The sequence below is a fragment of the Hippoglossus hippoglossus genome, chromosome 18 (assembly GCF_009819705.1).
Source record: "Hippoglossus hippoglossus isolate fHipHip1 chromosome 18, fHipHip1.pri, whole genome shotgun sequence".
NCBI lineage: Eukaryota > Metazoa > Chordata > Actinopteri > Pleuronectiformes > Pleuronectidae > Hippoglossus > Hippoglossus hippoglossus.
Window position 1 is genome coordinate 13,140,529 of NC_047168.1, and position 22,591 is coordinate 13,163,119.

General features: G+C 44.5%; 1 protein-coding gene across 1 annotated transcript; it reads left to right on the forward strand.

The window, feature by feature from the left end:
* Positions 1-2,960: 2,960 nt before the first annotated feature.
* On the forward strand, positions 2,961-21,535 carry kif1c (kinesin family member 1C). The gene is made up of 29 exons (XM_034568784.1): positions 2,961-3,356; positions 3,449-3,583; positions 10,100-10,227; positions 10,748-10,824; positions 10,920-10,998; positions 11,446-11,546; positions 11,744-11,809; positions 11,894-12,072; positions 12,310-12,421; positions 12,552-12,629; positions 12,721-12,786; positions 12,898-12,976; positions 13,213-13,291; positions 13,418-13,566; positions 14,309-14,416; positions 14,577-14,707; positions 14,827-14,906; positions 14,999-15,074; positions 15,392-15,471; positions 15,605-15,699; positions 16,117-16,200; positions 16,648-16,828; positions 17,010-17,082; positions 17,166-17,264; positions 17,425-17,586; positions 17,709-18,011; positions 18,272-18,361; positions 18,439-18,664; positions 18,751-21,535. The coding sequence occupies exons 3-29, from the start codon at positions 10,122-10,124 to the stop codon at positions 19,596-19,598; spliced, it is 3,807 nt and encodes a 1,268-aa protein (XP_034424675.1). The 5' UTR covers positions 2,961-3,356; positions 3,449-3,583; positions 10,100-10,121; the 3' UTR covers positions 19,599-21,535.
* Positions 21,536-22,591: the final 1,056 nt, after the last annotated feature.

The following is a 22,591-nucleotide window of genomic DNA, read 5'->3' on the forward strand; positions in this document are numbered from 1 at the left end:
TTGTGTTTCTCTGTAAGCTTGAGTCACTTAGAACGGAAATGAGAACATGTGAACATCCCATGGGAAACATCTTCTACGTTCTCTCCTCTCACTGAATGTTTGTGTTGTTTTTAGGGTTAGCCCTAACCCTAACCCAGTTTCACACAACAATGATCCTTTTGTGTTGTACTTGTGAACACGTGAGTTTTGTTTCCTGGTTAAGATCCAGTTTGTGAACCCAATGACACAAGAAACCATCGATCTCAGTAACTTTATCCAAACATAGTATGCAGATCCATTGCAGTTGTAATAATCCCTCTGACCTGTAGAGAGTGTTACTCCACCGTGGTGATAATATATTGTTGATTACTGACATTTAAACAGTAAAGATAAATCAGAAGCTGATCAAAACACAACTCAGCTTAAAAACCCATCTCCATTATGGTTCCAAACAATAAATAATGATGGAGTTCAGATTAAACCACTTAAATATTTGTGTTAAAACTGCAAAATGAGCCAATTCATTGTCTTAAATGATAAATTCAAAATCCAGTATCTTCCTTTGTATCAAAGCTTAAAACGTACTTTTATCTTAATTAGCCAACATTACTGTAACAACACGTTCCTGTAGATTCACGATGTACGACATCAGGAGAATACGCCCCCTTCTCACTCAGAAGGCGGCGCAGGTTCTGCTGCCAGCTCGACTGGTCTTTAACCTAAAGTCACTCACACTACTCCGCTCCCTTCACTGGTTACCGGTGGCTGCCTGCATCCGTTTCAAAACATTAGTACTTGCGTAACGTGCTGCGAACCAGTCTACATCTTCCGACTATACCTTGGATACAATTTTAAAACTAACAATTTAGCAGCACTTAAATGGCACTTACTTAAAGCACTTTGTAGTTTTGCTTTTTTGGAGAAATTGTACTTTCTTGATTCTTGTTGTTCTGGGTTTGTACCCTCATGGTTCCATATAAATGAAGATATTATGTATTATACATAATGACATGTTACATGTTATCACGAGAGGAAATCCGGGTCAATCCCATGAAATACAATATTTAATAAATGTTTGCATCAAAGATGTTTTCAATGTTCATGATGAAGGAACTTGGTCTCGACCTGATTTACAGGTTCAGCAGCAAATGATGAAGACGAGTTTACACCCGGGGTGTGAAAAACAAAGTTGACTAACTGGATGTGCTGTAGGTAATTTCCCTTATTGCTTCCCCTGGTTGCTGTTTCAAAGTGTCTGCACAGAGGTAGTGTGGACAACGACGGGGGTGCGACACCTAAAACATCTCTCGGAAAAATACAGACGGCATGAAAGTTTCCACAGTCACTTAGACACAGCGAGGCTCCATGAAGGCTACAGGGTTGACATATTGTATGTTGTGTTGTTTTTATTGAGTCTGGCTTCAGTTTGTCCCCACCCCACAATACTTTATTACCAGCCACCACTGCAAACAACCAGTGGAGTCGCCCTCTGCTGGTCATTACATACAATACAGGTTTCAGACACTTTTGCATTGGCTTCATTTTATACATTTATGTCCAGTTTTATAAACAGTCTGTGGCTGTAACATTTCGTCTGAGCCATTATGACAAAAAACACACAACCATTTTTGTTGTATATGAAAAGATTCCGACTTTACACCTTACGAGTTTGAGTGAGCCAATCAACACACAGCGAACCACAAGGTCAGAGGTCAAAGACAGGAACAGACAGAAAATGATTTTGTGTGTTTTAAGAAAATACACTTTTCTTCCTGTGTGTGTGTGTGTGTGTGTGTGTGTGTGTGTTTCCCTACCTCCAGGTGTTTCCTGTCCCCACCCCCTTTTGTTTTACACACACATGCACACACACGCACATTGAGTGAGACCATCAAAATAAAAGCAGCTGAACTGACCGGTTTGCAGTGAACTCAGTGATGTACATAAACTCTTACTGCATCACTGTGATACTGTAGGAAACTTAAACACATCAAGATTGTACCTGAAGTTCTACAGCCTCTGGTTTTTGACAGACATGTTATTTATGACAGGTATTAAAAATACTCACATTAAACAATTAACAGCCCCCCCACACACACACACACACACTCAACTTCTATCTCAGACACATCGGTAAGGACAGTGCGATCACAGATGGTTCCTCAGCTGAACCAACACATGGACTGTTCCTTTAACATCTGGTCTCTGGTTCCAATGAGGCCTCACTGGGATGGGGGGGATTGTAGCACCGCAGATTGTCTCTGTTTGAGAAGAGGAGCCACTACATCGGGGGCTGAGAGGTACAGTGGTCGTCCTCCAACCACTAGGTCGGCAGTTCGATCCCCAACCCTGTACCCCAAATTGTCCCTAATAGAACAAAAACAAAGGTGCTAATAGATGCACTGTATGAATGTGTGTGTGTGAATGGGTGAATGGCAAACTGAACTGTAAAGCACTTTGAGTGGTCATCAAGACTGAAAAAACGCTATAAAAATACAAACCATAAAAAAATACAAACCATTTACATCAGCGCATGAGTTGATGACTGTAGAAATGATTAATAATAATAAGCGCTTTTAGTTTTGGTGTCAACGCAGCCTCAGTCTCTCATTATTGAGTTAAAGCAACACTACGTAACTTTTACCAATCAACAGCGCCCTCTGCTGCCAAATGTGGTGATCCAGGGCTCTTTCACTGACCAGACCAATGAAGCAAGATTTAACATATTTCATGTTGTGTGTGTATGTGTGTGTGTGATGTGTCCTAAAGTCCTAAAGTGTGTCCAAGTGTGATGTGTCCTAAATTGTGGAACGAGCTCCCCATTGACCAATTAAATGAAATGTCGTGTGTGTGTGTGTGCGTTAAAAAATAACGGTTCACAGAATACTGTTGGGAGGGAGACCTCTGTCTCTGTTCCAGCTCTGGAAGTGACCCCTCCGGAGGGGAGGGGCAGGGGCAGGGCGGGGCCGAGCGGCGCGTGCCCTGCGGCTGACTGGCTGCGCTCCTCCGTCACGGGGACGCGCCCGTATTTGCACGCACGCACACACCCGCCTCGCGGCCACGGGCCAGCGTCTCTCTCTCTCTTTCTCTCTCTCTCTCTTTCTCTCTCTCCCTTTCCCCGTTTTCCCTTCACACTTTCCGGTCTCACGCGCGTCCCCGGTAAACTTTCCCCCCCCGTGAAAAGTGACCGACAACTAACCGGATTTACCGGGGTGTGACCGAGCAGCTCGCGGCCGGACCTGCCGTGATTCACCGCCCCGTCACACACCGAGCAGCGGGCCGCAACTTTCCTCCGCCGCCCGTTACACTCTCCGGGCGGTGACGTCAGCACCGGGAAAAGTTGGGAGCGGGCCGCCGGTTCACCGGAGGAGACGATAACCGTGAGTGTCTGAACTTTTCTCAATGTGTGTGTATGTGTGAGGCTCAACAGCGCCCCCACGCTCTCTGACCGTCTGTGTCCCGGTACCGACAGGACCGGAACCACGGCTGCTCCACTCGCGTGCCCGCTGCTCGTTGTTCGGTTGTTTTCCTGTGCACGCGGAGATGGGGACGATGTGAACGGGTCAGCGCGTGGCCTCCACGAGACTCACGGTTATCTCCGGTAGAGGTGAGTAATCCATCCGCTATCGCAAAGTAACGTAACGTGGTGACGTAATGTAACGTGATACCTTTCACTACATTGAAGTCATGAAGCCAAAGTTACTCTGAAACACGTTAATATTCATGTGTACATCATGTTTTATGTAATGAAGTCACTGTTTACCTTACTCAGGCTCCACCCACAGGGATACACTAAGCTCATCACGGTTGCTATGGCTACGTCTGGCGTCAGTTTTCAGACTCGTGTAAACGCTGCTGCTCTCGATTTAGTTCGGAAACGTTGTGTTTTTGTCTGGACGAACAGAAACTGAGACTTTTGTAAACAATCACCATCGCTGCTCCTTGTTCGTAGTATTTTCTGTAACTAAGCAACCAACTGCGGAGTAGACTGTTTACATTACATGACCAGAGCACGTGAGCGGTCATATGACCTGTGTTATCAGGTGTGTTAGCGTGAACGCAGGCTCAGTCTCCCATTATTGAATTAAAGCAACGCCATGTGACATTTACAACAGCGCCCTCTGCAGCCACATGTGGGGATTCAAAGCGCTTCCACGGTCCAGACCAACAAACCAAAATTTATTTCGCATTCAAGTGGTGCCGGAATAATTAGAATTACTTCCAGACTTGTGAATATTGCTACATGAGTTCATGATGTCAAAATGTTTTCTTTTTCTAGCAGTTTCTTCACAAGCTCCTCACGTCAACCTTTAGCCGTTTTCATGACATAACCTTTTAAACTATTATGTCACACCTGATACTCTTTATTTACTTTGTTACTATGTAAATGTTGTAAAGAGAAGTTTCTGTGTTGTTTAAATGTCTTAAACACATAAATACAACACGTTATTCACAGCTTCCGTCCATGTTCTTAAACACATTCTGACTTCAAAGCACATGAACACGGGCAAGTCAGAACAAAGACTTGAAAAGGACCTTCAGAGACGAGCACGTGAATTCACAGTGTGTCCAAGACGTGTTCTGGGTCTGGATCAAACTGAACCACGCTTCTGTTTGTTTACAGCGTGAAAACACTTTTTTGGATAGTTCAGACTTTTGGACCAATCACAGAAAGTAGAGACGCCATTAAACAATAGAAGAAGAAAATGAAGAGGAAGCAGCTGCAGTCTTCACCGCCGACGATACAATGTGTGAACCACGAGGATGTTGATTTGGTGCATTTGAACTACTGTAGTAGTACTGTAGTACTATGGAGTACTGTGCCTGAAGGTCCTGATGGTGCTAGTAATACCATAATGATGTTACCATGGCAACCAGGTGAAGCTTCTCATTCATTTTCTCCATTCAAACAGAAAGACTACTACCCCCCCCAACTGACAACACGCCCACGTTAGACGCCGTCTACAAACCAATCAGAGTCACAAGTACAGGTAGACGCAGCCCACGTAGATGATGACGACAGGACGAACATATGTCAGACCAAATTAATTTATTACATTGGGATTAAAATACACCACGTAGCCAAAACTATGTGGACACTGGAACATGTCGCTTACATTTGTAACGGACAAACACAAAGTGTTGTGTTGCTGCGTGAAGACGCCTCCTCACTGGAGTTTAAAGGTCCAGACTCGGAGCAGCAAAGTGTAGCTGAATAATGAGCAACTTGCTGCTTCAGAGACTTGCTAAAGTTAGCCTGAGTGGCTAAAGCAGTTCTCAGCAGGAATCTCAGTAATGTGTGTGTGTGTGTTGTGTATTTTTAGCTGCATGCTGTTTGAATTCTGCTCTGATGTTATGAGGCAACACCACACTACAGATGGAGGCGGAATCGTGTGTGTGTGTGTGTGTGTGTGTGTGTGTGTGTGTGTGTGTGTGTGTGTGTGTGTGTGTGTGTGTGTGTGTGTGTGTGTGTGTGTGTGTGTGTGTGTGTGTGTGTGTGTGTGTGTGTGTGTGTGTGTGTGTTAAATCCTCGTCCAGGTGAGGAATGTTAAACGTCCCATCTGGGGTACGTCTCTCAGATGCAATGCAGTTAGCATGTAGCTCAAACATTCAGCTCAGACTGTGTCTCAAGGTGTTGCACAGTCAAACGTCGTCTGTTTCGTCCCGACACCTCAACCAGCATCACAAGCTGCTGCCGATTAAACCTTTATCCTGTTTTCACAACGTCGTCCGATTCAATCAACACGAATCATTAAAGATAAAAAAACAAGGTCGAGGGGGTCGATTGATCGGAGGTTTGATTCCTCGTTACCCGTGGACTTGCTGCTGATCAGGTGATCGAGCGGTTCGCTGTTGTCAGAGGACGACTGCTGCGATCTTTTAACATAAAAGAATAAAACATGCTGTCTTGACTGTGAGACAATGTTTTTCTCTGGAAATTAAGTTTAAAGAACTGGAGGTCGACTCGGCAGTTAAATCAGATTATAATAGAATTCTTTCCGACAGAGAAGCAGTGTAACGACAGTATTTCACTGAGGCGGAGACGAGTCACTGATCCTGATACTGTTACTGATTCAATATGTGTATATTAAAGTTAAATAAAGTATTGTTACAATAAAGTTCAGTTATAAATACATTAAATAAAGTCATGATATATTTAAAATTGTTAATGTAATGTCACAATTGATTTAGATGAAGTTAAAATGCTGTTACAATAGAAGTATTACAATATTATGATATTACAGTAGTAGTACAATATAAAGTTAAATCAAATATTTGTTATAACAAAGAAGAATTGTCATAATAACGTTAAAGTTTTTCTCTATTAAATAGAAGGAAAGCAGGACCACTGGTGCTTTTATTCTGAAGTAGCATGTGGACTGTCTCTCTCTTTTTCTCTGGTGGTGACATGAGTCGTGCGCATGAACGCAGCATGTGTCATGTGATCAGGATGTAGAGATGCTCCTCTGTCAGCTCGTCTCAAACGGCGCTAGAGAGTCCGACGGAAAAGTTCTGTACACACTGGGCGTTGAGTCGAGCTGACGACTATCTATAGATGTGTGTGTGTGTGGAGTATGAACACCATTCATTATCACATTCCTTTAGAGGCCTACACATGGGAACTGACTGTGTCTCTGTTCACATCGGATCACATGCGTTCACTACTGATCAATAATCGACCAATCAGAGCTGAGCTGTCGCTGTCGTAAAAAGGACTGGGAGCTTAAGGACATGCCCACTCACACCTGCGGCCTGCCCCCATTGGACTGTACTAGCTGTCAATCACAGGGTTTCCACACCCCAATGCAACCAGTGCTTTATCGTCTATTTGACTTAAAAGGCAAATTTATTCTGCCTTTTACTCACGAAAAGAAATGCGTACGTTTCAAACCATGTAACCATCACTTCCCACATGCGTGTCCTTTACGATGGCGTGGCTGTTACATCCACTAGAAGGCAGCGCAGTGTGGAGAGTTTCCGACAACAACAAACACGTTGGCCCTGGAGTTAGCTAGTTGTTTAGTGCCTGCTGTGCAGCGACGACTGGAATTATTTCTGTGACACTGGAACAACCCGTGTGTGCGTGTGCGTGTGTGTGTGTGTTTGTGCGCGCGTGTGTGCACTGTTAACAGTGTGTTTAAACAGCTGGTTCGATTTTCTAACAGTAGCTCTACAACTAGCTGGGCTTGTTCAACCAGACACACAGAACTGAGTGTGTGTGTGTGTGTGTGTGTGTGTGTGTGTTGGAATGCCTGTGATGTGATGTCAGTGTTTCTGCCCATGGTCTGTGGTATGCAGGCTGCTCGCTCACCTAGACACACACAATAAGATATGAGTACAATCCAGTATCTATGTCCACCATCTTGTCTGTGTGTGTGTGATAGTGTGTTTGCCATGTTCCTGCTGTGGCTGTGTGACTTGAAGCTGTGTTGACACAGCAAACACACACTCTCTCACTTCTTTTGTGTTCTTTGCTGTGTCTGTGTGTGTGTGTGTGTGTTTTGTGCTGTTTGAGCTGCAACATTAAAAAACATTTTCATGTCGTTATTTGCAGGTTTAGCATTTAATCGATTTTGAATCTTTTGTCATTGTCATGAAAACACTTAGTTTAAAGTTTTACAGTTTGAAGGAGACATATTCTCTCTCTCTTCAGGTTGATAATGTTAACGAGTGTTATTACTGTGAAAGGTTTCCAATATTCAGAAGCTCGTCACTTCCTCAAACTGTCCATTGCTGCAGCTCCTCCTTTCAGCCTCTGTCTCCAACACTTGGTTTTAGCTCCTGTGTCTTTAAGGCCCTCCTCCTGATGAAGCCCAGTCTGCTCCGATTGGTCAGCTGGTTCACTCTGTTGTGATTGGTCAACTGCTTCCAGCTCGTGTAGGAAATGTCGGCCTCCGCTCTTACTTTACCTTGTTAGAGGGCGTGTCCGACTAGCTGCTAGAAGTGAATTACGCAAATATGGGGCATCATGATGTCGTGTGATAGGTCGTGATCAGATCAGATACGAACGCTGCCATCTTGTAGTGATGACGTCACTTAGAGTCTAGGCAGTTGTGATGGTGGAGTGGAGCTGCCGTATTGAGGTATTGACAAACATGTATTTAACCTCTACATTGACCTATACTGCAACCAGCCACCAGAGGGCGATCTAGATAATTTGGCTTCACTTTTGCGGAACAGTCTTGTTGTCCATTTTTGCTTCTTCCTCACACACACACACACACACCAGCTGATAACCAATCACTGAGCTTATCAATAACATGATCACATCCCTCTGGGGTCTGTCAGACACTGATTACTTCACTCTAACTGAACAGAGAACGTCTGATTGATAGAGTGATAACACACTCTAATGGAACCCTAAAACCAGGATATTGTCCTCACTCCGCAGGTTCTGTAACTCATACTGCATGTGTCTGTTCCATAGTTTCATTTGATCTGGTTAATTTTGGTTTCACATTGTAATTCAGGGAGCGCACTAAAGAATTTTGTCTGACATACGTACGTCCTGTCATCATCAGCTACGTGGGCTGCGTCTACCTGTACTTGACTCTGATTGGTTTATAGACGGCGTCTGACGTCCGCGTGTTGTCAGGTGTGGGAGTAGTAGTCTTTCTGTGGAGAAAATGAATGAAGCGCTTCATCTGGTTGCCATGCTAACATCATAATGGTATCACTGCCAGCATCAGCATCTTCAGGCGCAGTACTCCACAGTACTACAGTACTCCACACTAGTTAAAATGCACCAAATGAACGTCCTCGTGGTTCAAACATATCGTCGGAGGTGAAACTGCAGCTGCTTCCTCTTCCTTTTCTTCTTCTATGGTCCAAAAGTCAAATTTTGGTGCGTTGGTCTGGCCCGTGGTGCGAGGAACCTTTCATACCTGATATTTAGGTTCAGACTGAACTTAAAAGTCTGAAGGTCTGAACCAAACAAAGTGTGAAAGAGTCCCTACACCTAAGAACTCGTTGGTCACTTTTCTGCGACTCCAAATTCAGCTTTTTCCTCAGATAAGTGATTAAGATCAGTTAAGATGAATTTCGTCTCTAATGAACTGATCTTTAGTCACACAGACACACACTCATTACCTGACAAGGTGTTTTCCCATGAGAACAAGACTCTAATATTTAACTGTGTGTATTTAAAGGCCTGGGGCGGGGGCGTTCGACATAGACTGACCAAGTGTGAGAGAGAGACAATAGACAGACAAAGAGAGAGACAATCGAGGAGAAGACGGAGCAAGGCAGAGGTGAAAGTGAGGCAGCTGTGGTTTCCGTAGCGATGCGAAAACACATAACAGAGGAGAGGAATGTAAAGGCAGCGTGCGCGAGATGAAAAAAAGTGGAAACATGAAAGAAAGAGAGGAAGAGAGACGGGAAGAATGAAGGGAGGGGGGAGGAGGGCAAGGGAGCTGTAATGAAAGGAAAATGAGAGTGAACGACTCGCGGTGCTCGAACGCCCAGGATGGATTATAGCAGAGAGATGGAAAAACTAAAAGAACAATGACAATCAACAAAAAATAAGAAAGACAACTGAAGATCAGAAAATAAACAGGGAAAAGAAAAGATACAAAGGGATTAGAAGAGAGGGTAAAGAAGTGTATGAAAAAGAAAGACAGGAGGACAGAAGTAAAACTGTTGAGTGATAAAAGTTTTAAAGGAAAGAATCAAATGTGGAAAATTAGATGAAAAAAAAACGTAACAGGAACAAAAGAAAAGAGAAAAATGAAACAAGATGAGGTAAAAGGAAATGAGTGATGTGAGAAAACAGAAAAAAGATGAGAAAGGAGCAAGAGAAGGAGACGTAGGGAACGAGGCGGAGCAGGAAAACGTGGAGTGAAGGGAGGAGTGATGGAAATGAGTTACGAGTGGTCTGACCATAAAACCAGAGATGAAAAGATGGCGCGAGCTGAAAGAGCGGGAAAAGAAAAGGATAGGAAGGATTTTTTTATTCTGCATTAAATGTGTAAACTTTTCCTTTTTTTTTATATTTCGACGTTTTTCCCACAAATAATTTGTATAATCTAACTGCTTATTTTTATAATCTTTCCTTGTAAACACAACGTAGAATTAAATAGTTTAATAGGTTTTCTGACCGTGCTCTCTGATTGGCTGTTCTCAGGTGGAGTGGGTGGAGCTGAACGATGGCGGGTGCGTCAGTGAAGGTGGCGGTGCGAGTCCGTCCATTCAACTCCCGAGAGACGGGACGCAATGCCAAGTGTGTGATCCAGATGCAGGGAAACACCACGTGTAAGAGACACACACACACACACCTATACTCTCTGACCTCTGAACTAAATCGAAATCGTTTTTTCTCCTCAGTCTTACTGACTTTTAGTTTGACTTATATTCACACAGGCCTTAGCACTCCCAGAATGCCTCTGGCCGTCATGTGACCTCTGAACCTGCTGCTATTTACACACAGTTTATTAATAGACAAGCAGCAGCAATAATTTTTTTAGCAGCCGTGCATCTGAACACTCACAAGTTTATACACTCGACTTTTTGATGGACACAAATTCTGAGTCGCTAACATTGAAGCGATCGTATAATTTTCACCTGCAGGTTAGTAGTTAAGCTGCATGGTTAAGTAAGTGGACAGCCAATCACTTCAGCTACATGTGACTCTTAAAGCTTTATTCGACCTCCACCCTGGTCTCACCCTTCCAACCAGATTTAAAACACGGGACCGTCCATATTCTTCTGGCCACGGCGTGCATCATGCCACCAGGTGTATGAGGTGTTTGATGAGGTCTTTCTTTCGTTCCAGGTATCTCCAACCCCAAACAACCCAAAGATGGAGCCAAGAACTTCTCCTTTGACTATTCCTACTGGTCACACACGACGGTGATCACACACTATCACACACACACACACACACGACATGTGCAAGTATTCACCAGGTGAACCTGTAATAACTCGAGGTGTGTGTGTTCCTGCAGAATGACGACCCCGGCTTTGCGTCTCAGAGGCAGGTGTATAAAGACATTGGAGAGGAGATGCTGCTTCACGCCTTTGAAGGTAAAACTAACATATTGATGATGCTACAGATGCTTATGATGATCACACTCTTACTCATACTTAGTCGAATGATTGTCGTGATGTTGACGATCAAAATGTTCGAGACGTTAACCTTCATGCTAATGATTTCAGTGATGCTAATAACTTAATGCTAATATTAAAAACACTACACATACTAGTACTCCTAATAATAATGATAATGAGCTAAATACGCTAATGATGTGTATATATAGCCTTCTAATTATGCTACAGATGGTACAACCGTGCTAATGCTAAAGCGAATAACGAAGTTTCAGAATTTGCTAATAATTCTGAAAGTTTGTTTCAGGAGCTGATTTTGTTAGTGGACAGTTTAGAAAAACATCGACAACATGGCTTTTCCAGTTTTGCCTGTTTTCCGGCTTCAATTGCAGAATTCCAGTAAGACTTTTACTAATCTTTTCCCAGGATACAATGTGTGTATTTTTGCGTACGGCCAGACTGGTGGAGGAAAGAGTTACACCATGATGGGCAAACAGGAGCCTGGACAGGAGGGGATCATCCCACAGGTAACACACTAATCATTTGTCTGATTAAACTGAGACCAAACAATTGTGAAGGTGTGTCACAGTCAAAGGAGTATATTTGGGTAATTTCCATATTTACCCACTGAAGTTATTTGAGCGATCTCCTGCGATAGCGTCCCAAATTTCCGTCTCCTCCTGGCCCTGTTTAATGTTCCTGTGATTTGTGTCTCTGTGTTTAGCTCTGTGAAGAACTATTTCAGAGAACAGGAGAAAACACAGATCCCGACCTGACGTACTCTGTGGAGGTAAACTCACTCTGATCCACTAATTCAAGACTGAATCATCCTGGTGATTGTCGATTGGCTGAATTCCGTCTCGTCCGCCTCCAGGTGTCCTACATGGAGATCTACTGTGAGCGGGTCAGAGATCTACTAAACCCAAAGTCCCAGGGGACTCTGCGGGTTCGAGAGCATCCCATTCTGGGGCCGTATGTGGAGGACCTGTCCAAACTCGCTGTGACCGGATTCAGCGACATCCGGGACCTGATGGACGCTGGCAACAAAGCCCGGTCAGTTTTATCCCTGTGGATTGTTGTCATGATGCCGCATCCAAATCAATCCACAGCTTGTTTTTAAACAAAAGTGTGAAAGGCTGCATTTTTTGAGGGAAGTGTGTGAGTTTGTGCTGGTGCTGAAAGTTCAACTATATGTTGTTTTTTCCTTTTGGTTTTCCACACTAACAGGAATTAGACAAGTTTGAATTGTCAGTGTTTGATTATTTATACCTGATCGGTTATTGACTACAGGACAGTTGCGGCCACAAACATGAACGAGACCTCGTCCAGGTCACATGCTGTCTTCACCATTGTCTTCACCCAAAAACGACGAGACCAGATGACCAGCCTGGACACTGAGAAGGTGTGGGAGTGTGTGCATGTGTTTGGACCTCATGAGGACCCTGTTACCTCACTATATTGTGTTCTTGTGTCGCACTGTAACTACAATTTGGTTTATAATCAGGATTTTAAAGATGAAACTTTCTCTTCAGGTCAGTAAGATCAGTCTGGTCGACCTGGCTGGAAGCGAGCGAGCTGACTCGTCGGGGGCTAAGGGCACCAGGCTCAAGGTCAGAGGTCACAAGACTCATGCTGGTGTGTTCGCTAACTACAGTAAAATCCAGGATTTCTAAGTTATATTTACTTTATATTTACCAACAGGAAGGCGCTAACATCAATAAATCTCTCACCACGTTGGGAAAGGTGATTTCCGCTTTGGCTGAAATGGTGAGTTGACACAGTTGATATTTATACTCGGGTTAAATATCAGAAAATGTACACATTTGTTAAACTAATAAGTAAGACTAGTTCACATGTACAATCTGTTTCCCTCTGCAGCAGAGCAGTAAGAAGAGGAAAAGTGATTTTATTCCCTACAGAGACTCTGTGCTCACCTGGCTACTGAAGGAAAACCTGGGCAAGTGGAAATGGTTTCATGACCAGTAAAAATCTCGTGCTATTGGTTGTCTTGAAATGAAAAAGGATCAGAGGAAACGTTCAAACTTCTTCAGGATTAGATTTATTACTAGAGCTAGCTTTACAAAGTGTAGCCACACCAGTCGTAGTATCAACAGTTACCTGGGTCGAGGTTAGCAGCAGGTTCGATGGGAAGGAATTTGTAAATAACATTTAAGTTGTGATTGTTTTCTTCAGGAGGAAACTCTCGAACAGCCATGATTGCTGCTCTAAGTCCTGCTGACATCAACTATGAAGAAACACTGAGCACCCTGAGGTCAGATACTGACGTGTGTCCAGTGTAATCTATCAGGCTCCGTGTAGATTAGTGAAGTAAACGTCATTTAGTCTAATGAGATGCATCTTGTTTAATATGATTTTAACTTGGTCTTGTCTGGTTCAGATATGCTGACCGTGCCAAACAGATCCGTTGTAACGCTGTGATCAATGAAGATCCAAACGCCAAACTGATCAGAGAGCTGAAGTCTGAAGTGGAACGACTGAGAAACCTGCTCTTCTCACAGGGCCTGCAGGAACTGCTGGATAATGCTGGTATATACACATCTCACAGTATACACTATACAATATACACATTATACTGGCATATGGTAATACATAAAATGGTATACAATATATTGTGTATATACACTTTCCAAAGAAATACTGGTGCATAACGATTATACTATGTATGTAAGTTAATAAAGTGATCACTGGTGCACACACATACTATACATCCACAATACGTGTCATCTACATTACATTATACACGCAACATTAGTACACTATTGACGCATGATAATAAAGTAATTATACTGGATACACATTCATTAATAAGTTGTACTTAAGTTAATATTTGATACTGAACTTCATATTGTGTGTGTTTGTTTATTTAAACATGGTATGTGTGGCATGTCTATGTGCTGAATGTAGGGTATTTACAGACAACAGCAACTGTGTGTGTCTGTGTGTGTCTGTGTGTGTCAGCAGATATTTACATGCTGTTCTTTACATAACCAGTATAGCAGAGATTCCTCTTCGTGTAAAATTAAACCAGACTCTCTCTCTCTCTCTCTCTCTCTCTCTCTGTCTCTCTGTCTGTCTGTCTGTCTGTCTGTCTCTCTCTCTCTCTCTCTCTCTCTCTCTGTGTCTCTCTGTCTCTGTCTCTCTCTGTCTGTCTCTGTCTCTCTCTCTCTGTCTCTGTCTCTCTCTGTCTCTGTCTCTCTGTCTCTCTCTTTCTCTTTCTTTCTTTCTCTCTCTCTCTCTCTCTCTCTCTCTCTCTCTCTCTCTCTCTCAGTCAACAACAACAATGGCCCTGCTGGTGTTGCAGGTGTGTGCCCCTCCCCCCTGCAGCTGGCACTTGCAGCCAATGGAATCACATCTCAGAATGGCTCCGCCCCTCCAGGTGAATATATGGACTCCATACTGATACATATCATATACACATTTACTGGTATAGACACATTATCCATATATGTGACATATACAAACGCATGATAATTTATCTTTGTTTTTTAAACAAAGTAACTTTTGATTTATGTTGTTTATTTTTCTTTCACCTGCAGTCGCAAGTGAGGCGTCGTCTTCAGGGGATGCAGCGGCTGACCCAGACCACCTGATCGACGATGAAGAAGACGGGGAGGAGGACGTCGCTGCGGAGACCATCAGTAAAGAGGAGGCAGCTGAGAGACTGATGGTGGAGTCTGATATTCTTTAAAAACCTGTTAACTGCATAAAATCTGAGCAAACAGACTTAAGGCAGATATATTTCCATTTTTACTGGATGAACTCAACCTCATTGTGTTTGTGTTTCAGGAGACGGAGAAAATCATCGCTGAGCTAAACGAGACGTGGGAAGAGAAACTAAGAAAAACAGAATCTATACGACTCGATAGGTAACATCACATTCACTGTAGACACCAGTCAATGCATATAGACGATCACTGACTGCACATAAAGACAATCAACAACTCTCTCTCTCGATCAGAGAGTCCCTGCTGGCAGAAATGGGCGTGTCCATCAAAGAGGACGGGGGAACGTTGGGCGTCTTCTCTCCTAAAGGAGTGAGTTTAAATAGTTTCTGTCAGAGCTGAACTAAACTAAAAATCATATATACACATGTGTATTGTAGTTTATATATACGTGTGTATGTGTGTATATATATATGTGTGCGTTTACATGTTTATTTATATGCTGTATATATATATGAATTAGATGGCTGATGTGGGTATTTAGACATGAGAGCAGCATCGAGTTGCGGGGCCTTTTCACACTAACCCTCTCGTGTGTGTGCGTGTGTGTGTGTGTCTGTGTGCGTGTGTCTGTGTGCGTGTGTGTGTGTGTGTGTCTGTGTGCGTGTGTGTCTGTGTGTGCGGTGCAGACTCCTCACCTGGTCAACCTGAATGAAGACCCTCTGATGTCTGAGTGTCTCCTCTACTACATCAAGGAGGGTTTCACCAGGTCAGAGTTTAAATCAATTAGAAAATATATGAAAGTGAGGTAACTACAAACCTGAGTAAATGTACTCAGTTAAATATAGTAATATTATATATAATTTAATGAAACACAATAATATAATGTCTGTTTGTCTCAGGGTTGGACAACAGGACGTGGACATTAAACTGTCAGGACACTTTATAAAGGAGATTCACTGTGTGTTCGTCAGTGAGCTCAACGAGCAGGGAGAAGGTGAGACACCTGTCTGTTTCTGTCTGTCTGTCTGTGTCTGTCTGTCTCTCTGTCTGTCTCTCTGTCTGTCTCTCTGTCTGTGTCTGTCTGTCTGTCTGTCTTTCTCTGTGTTTATGTTGCCCTCTACTGGTCAAAGTGCTTCAGCTGTGTGACTCTCTTTCTTCTTTTTCTGTAAAAGCTTCCAGGAAATCTGTCAGGTATCGTTTAACAGTCGCCGCTACTGGTTACCATGGCAACATCACCTTCCTATTCAAACCCGTGTTTCCTGTGCGACCCCCGCCCCCCCACCCCCCATCCCCTTCCATTGTGTATGTGTTTATGTGTGTGACTGTAAACCCATCAGTCGTGTCCTGAATGTACACAAATTAAAATACAGTTGTTGTTTTTTGTTTTGACTCTGTTGAACTCTCTCTGCAGTGGTGGTCACTCTGGAGCCATTAGTTGGAGCGGAGACTTACGTGAACGGGAAGGAGATCGATGACGCAGTCATCCTCAAACAAGGTAACTACACTCAACGATGGTTACACGCACAACCTCCACCTGGGATAGGAGTGCTAAGCCATCAATTCTGCTCCACAGGCCGCCACACTACTGAGCTGGTAAAAACAATAACAGGGACCATGTCTAACATATGAACTTATAAAAATCTGTCAAATTTTCACGATCATCTTAGCATTTTAATTAGCATCGTCCAAACTTCCTTAGCAACATGCTATTTCACACGCAAACACAATGTGTGAGTTTATTTTATTAAAAAACAGTAACTGAATTTTATAGTATTTCTAGTATGTACTGTTAGAGCAACAACGACAGAAAAAAGTCTGAAGTATCGGAAAAAGTTACTCTTGCGTACAGATACCAACGTCCTGGTACCAGAGCTGTGTAAGTTTAGATATGAGCGGTTTCCTCCACTACACCTGATTGCATTACGCCTGTCTTCGTTGCTAGGTAACCGCATCGTAATGGGGAAGAACCATGTGTTCCGCTTCAACCACCCGGAGCAGGCAAGGCTGGAGAGGGAGCGCAGTGTGACAGCTGAGCAGCAGGGGGAGCCAGAGGACTGGAACTACGCTCAGAAGGAGCTGCTGGAGAAACAAGGCATCGACATCAAACTGGAGATGGAGAAGAGGTAGAGACGGAGGATGAGTGACGCTGACGGCACCGTCATCTTCATCATCATCAATGAAACAGAATTTATTGTGGAAGGATTCTGATACAAAAAATAGGATTTTTTTAATAGGAACACTTTCCTCAGTTTAATGAACACAAGATATCACTGACCTGTGTGTGTGTGTGTGTGTGTGTTACAGGCTGCAGGACATGGAGACTCAGTATCGTAAAGAGAAGGAGGAGGCTGATCTGCTGCTGGAGCAACACAGGCTGGTACGTGTCTGTAAGTGCGGAGTTAAAACACAAAGTACTTGACAGTGTTAAACGTGTATGTGTGTGTGTGTGTGTGTGTTCAGTATGCCGACAGTGACAGCGGTGACGACTCAGACAAACGCTCCTGTGAGGAGAGCTGGAGGCTGATTTCCTCCCTGAGAGAGAAACTACCTGCCAACAAGGTACAAACATACACACAAATAAAAGCAGCTGAGTTGACTGTGACCAGCTCCTGTTTGCAGTGAACTTAGTGATGTAAAGACAACTCTCAGTGGTTGACTGTGAAAGTTTCATGATGGTTTCTCCAGAGTAACTGTGTCAGTGTCACCTGTGTGTCTCCAGGTACAGTCGATTGTGAAGCGCTGTGGTCTGCCCAGCAGTGGGAAGAGGAGGGAGCCGCTCAGAGTCTATCAGATCCCTCAGAGGAGGAGGATCAGCAAAGACCCCAAACGGGTCACCATCGAAGACCTCCGCATGCAGGCCGTCAAAGAGATCTGCTACGAGGTCACACACACACACACACACAGAAAACATTATTTAGAGTCTGAGCTTTATTTCACTGATCGACAAATACATTTATGCATTTTCCTAAAATTTAGCAATTTGTGCCCCTCCCCTCACCCCAGGTGGCTCTGGGAGATTTCCGTCACTCCCGCCAGGAGATCGAGGCGCTGTCCATTGTCAAGATGAAGGAACTCTGTCGCATGTACACCAAGAAGGACTCCAACGAGAGGGAGAGCTGGAGGGCCGTGGCCCAGGACGTATGTGACACCGTGGGCATCGGAGAGGAAAGGAGTCCCCCTGCCGAGGAGGGAGGAGGGGGAGGAGGAGGAGGAGAAGGGGGAGCAGGAGAGACGGGGGAGGGAGGACAGAAAGTAAAAGTGTACGACCTGAAGGCTCACATCGATAAACTGACAGACATTTTGGAGGTGAGTGAACAAACTCACAGCCGAGCGATAATCAATAATCACCCTCACATGTGAGACCAGTGGAAAATACATTTAAAATGTAACTGTAATCATCCTTTTAGGCTCCATGGCGCTGCTACAGTCATGACATCATTGAATTAATAATCGAGTAATCAATAATTTACCTGTGAGAGATTAAATGTATGTAATAAACGTCAATAATGTTTTTCTCTTCATAGTTTAATTAATCAAATCAACAATGACACTCTTGATTCCCCCAGGAGGTGAAGCTGCAGAACAACATGAAGGACGAGGAGATCAAAGCTCTGAGAGACAGAATGATCAAGATGGAGAGCATCATACCTGTGCAGGTACGCCCACTCCCCCCCCCCACCCCCCCACCCAGCCTCTGCTCTGTGAATGACCTGTGTCTTCCTCTGGTTTCCAGGAGGACGACATGAATGGGGAAGGAGAGGAGGGTGATCAGAGAGACGAGGACGAAGGCAGTGGTGACGTCCCTAAGCAGCCGGAGGTCAAAGTTAAGCGGCTGATGGATGTGGACCCGGCATTCAGGAGAGGGCGCCTCCGCTGGCTGAAACAGGAACAGCAGAGAATCCTGAACCTGCAGCAGCAGAACATCACCAAGAAGCTCCGAGGACAGAGCCAGACCCAGGGTCAGTGTGTGACGTCATTACCCCCATCCCCCCTCTATGTGTGTGTGTGTGTGCTCGGTCTCATGACTCTGTGTCGCCCCATGCAGGTCAGAACACCCCCATCGTCCCTGTTCACCTTCCGGGGACCGGCCGCTTCATCCCTCCCCAGGAATGCAAACTGAAGTTCCCCTTTAAGAGTAACCCCGCCCACCGGTTGTCATGGGGACCAGCCAGCGCCGCCCTGCAAGCCCTGGGTCTAGGGGAAAGCGGAGGAGATGGATGGGAGGAGGGGGGGGGAATGGAAGGTAAAACTTCTCCGTCACCTCCTCCCCCTCAGGGTCACTCTCCTGCTCTCTTGCCCCTCCCCTTCCAGGCCCCGCCCCCTCGCATGCGCACCCCCAGCCCCCATCGCGCCTGGCAGCAGCGTAATCAAGGCAACCAGGGTAACCAGGGCGGCTTCAACTACCATCAGCAGGGCAACAACCAAAACCACCAGCAGCGCTACCGACGCAACTCTTTGGATAGCTCCACCCATGGCAACAGTAACTACGACAGCGACCAGCATCAAGGTGGCGATGGCAGTGGCGGTCACCAGGGGCGACCAAGACAGAGGAGGGGGGTGTCACCAGGGCCTGGAGGGGAGTGGGGAGGAGGTAGAGGAGGAGGAGGAGGAGGAGGTGGGAGAGACAGAGACAGAGACGGAGGCTTCCATTTTAATCAACACCAGCACCATCAGTTCCACCACCACCCCTACTACAATCCCCACAATGCACCATTCCAGCCAGGACCTCACCCTAACTACCACAGCTTGCCACGCTCTGGGGCCCCGCCCCTTCCCGACATGCTGATTGGGGCGGGCCCACCGCCGGGGATGTGGGGCTTCACCACTCCTCCGAGGATGAGACGACAGTTCAGTGCACCGGACCTCAAACAAAACAAGGAGACGCCCATCTGACCTCTGACCTCCGACACATGGACTACTCTGATTGGTTAAAGGGCACAGGGCGGTCCTGATGCTGTAGAGATGCGTGTGCGTGCGTGTCTGTGTGTGTCTGTGTGTGTGTGTGTTTTGCCGCACTTTTCTAGACTGAGTCAACCCATCACACACATCCTGTATCTTCAATCCTGCTGTGTGTGTGTGTGTGTGTGTGTGTGTGTGTGTGTGTGTGTGTGTGTGTAGCTTTTACGTTCACAGGTTAGCTGTTGCCATTGCAACACTGTTTTATTTTTTGCTGTTGGTTGGATTGTCAAACAAGATGGAAGTTTATAATGTAATGACTTAGTTTTATTGGTTTCATTGGTCGTTGATATCGATTGAAGTTGTGGTCACGATCAGTCATTTATCACGAGGTGCTAACGTGTTAGCTCCTGAGGCTACTTCGTGTTAGCAGAATTTTTTTTTTTAAAGATGAAGTGCGTTGGGTTGAGTTTTAGGGCAGAGCGGATGTTTGTACTTACACACACTTCAGTTTTAGCTCCATTGTTTTAGCTGCTGTTAGCCCAGGAGGCTAACGACAGCTAACTAGCCTGATTCAGCCTGAGCATTCTGTGTTAGCTTGGGCTAGCCAGCTAGCATGAGCAAGGGATGGCTCTTTAGCTTTTCAGGCTAATAGGTAGTGAAATGCTACACAAGCCCAAGTTTAGCCTAGCCCAGCCAAGGCAGCATTCATGTTATATGGGAACTACAGGTTGTACGACTTCGATTTCAACACATTGAACTCAGTTTAGTTTTACATTTATTTTAGATTGAAACTGTTTATGAACTTAACAGCAATATCTTTTTCATGTTGCACCATTGAGGAGAGCTAACATTTGGGAATGAAAGGCAAAGTGACTACGTTTTAGCATGAATGCGCCAAGTTTCGCGTTCTGAAGAAAGACACAAATGTGGTTCTAACTTTAAATAGGGTTACGGTAATGAATGAACGATGGAATCGTGAGTTGAATGATTTGGGTGTTTTTCCGTTGTTGAAGCAGAGGTCGTACGCAAACTTGTTCCTCCCATGTGACTTGAATGCTGAGTCGCCAAGTGCTACAAACCAAAGAAAGCTGCTGTGTGGCGCCGCCTGCAGGTGAGCCGACGGCCACACTGCTGTACAGACAGACGGGGTCGAGGATGTTGTAAATGTTGATGTGACTTGCGCGCAGAATCGTTTTAAAGCGTGATGTGTGTATATTTGATTTGAGTTTCTATGAAGATGAATCTATTTTAAGAAAAAAAACGCTCATGCGGAGTTCACTATCATAGGCAATCGTGGGAAAAGCAGTAAGTGATAGCTAATGTGCGATGAAGTAATCATGGTGGATTATAGTTTATGTAGGGCTGTGTGAGGAGGGAACTCTGGGAAATGTAGTCAGAGAGAGGAGTTTGAATAGAGAAGGCAGAGAATGAAGAGAAGGAGATTTTGTTTTGATGCTTTGTTTTTAAGAAACACGAGGACTCGTTCCTCCATCAGGACCTGACACTACTTCATATTGAATTTGTCCTGAAGAGACGAGGAGTGAACACTGACTTCCTGCGACGGCAGGAAGATGAAAACTGTGGCTTCCTCTCGTTTGAGAGTCACTTTAAAGACTGATTTTTTTTTTCAATATAATGAACGACTGAGCTTTAACAGACTTTTCTTTTTTTTTACTTCTGTAAATAACAAGAATCTTTATTATTGATGAATCAATAAACGTTCAAAAGAGAGTAAAAAAAAAAAAAGTCTGAGGTGAAAGTCGAAAACATTTTTAAGACGGAGAAAAGCTGAATTGATTTATGACTGAACTGATTGACAGTAAAACAGATTATTCTGTCGTTCGCTGAATCGTTTCAGCTCTAAAAATGTTTGCAAAGGTCAAATTTTTCTGCTGCGTTCCCCGCACCTCTGAAATGTAGGATTTTGTAAAAACAGCCACAAATTTTTGCCTTCCTGGGTCGAGCTGAACGTAGCGGTTGAGTTTTAATGTCCCGCAAACGACAAAAAGTTTACTGTCAGGAGGGGCTGGGCGTTAAAACCCCACCCCCACACAGAGTAAGGCATTGTGGGAGATGACGAGTGGAGTTGTTGTGCTCCGTGACCTTGAAGACCTTCTCACAAAAGGAGGTCGGAACCAACCAATGGGAAACGCTCCCTCTGGTTGGGAGGTAGTTGCCACAATATTGATGACAAAAACACAGGAATTGATTATGATTGGCCCGAGAAGCGTGACATCAGCAGATCTTAATTTCCACCTTGTTTCGCTCTGCTGTCTCTGGTATCGTGGGACAATCTGGATGACCTGTTGCCGCTGCCGGGCATGAGGGGAAAAGATGTTTTCCTATTTGTTTATGGTTTTTCAGTTTTTCTATTTTTTTTTTTTTTTTTTGATCTTATTTTTTTTTCCAGTTTCCAGCTCTGGTCTCTGATTGGCTGGTTTTTACTTTTTCTCTTTGTGTATTCATTTCTTTCGGAGTATTTTAACCCCGCCTCCATGTTTTTTTTTTTGCTTCATGATGCCAACATCACTATTATTGATATAATTCTGAAGTTTTAAGTGTCTTTAATGTTGGGTTCTTGCTGCTAAAGGGAGATTGTTCACCCTCATGCAAATGTCTGTGTGCGTGTCTCTGTGTGTGTGTGTGTGTGTGTGTGTGTGTGTGTGCGCGTGCGCGTGCGTGTGTGTGCCTGTCTCTGTGTGTGTGCGCATTTCCTGGTTAATTTAGAGTCATAATCAAAAGTTTGTTTTTCTTCATAAAGCTGATTTTATTGTTTTTCTTTTACTCGTTTGTTTTTGGGAGTTTAAGGGTGGGGGGGGGGGGGGGGGTCTGGGGGTTGTTGGAAGCCATCTCCATGGCAACTCGACTCAACAGAACTCCAACCTTCGAACCATATGATCACAGCATGGACATGGACATGATGACATCACGGTGTAGCCCCCCTCCTATTGGCTCGGTTGTTTGTGTGTCTGTGTTGTTGTATCAGG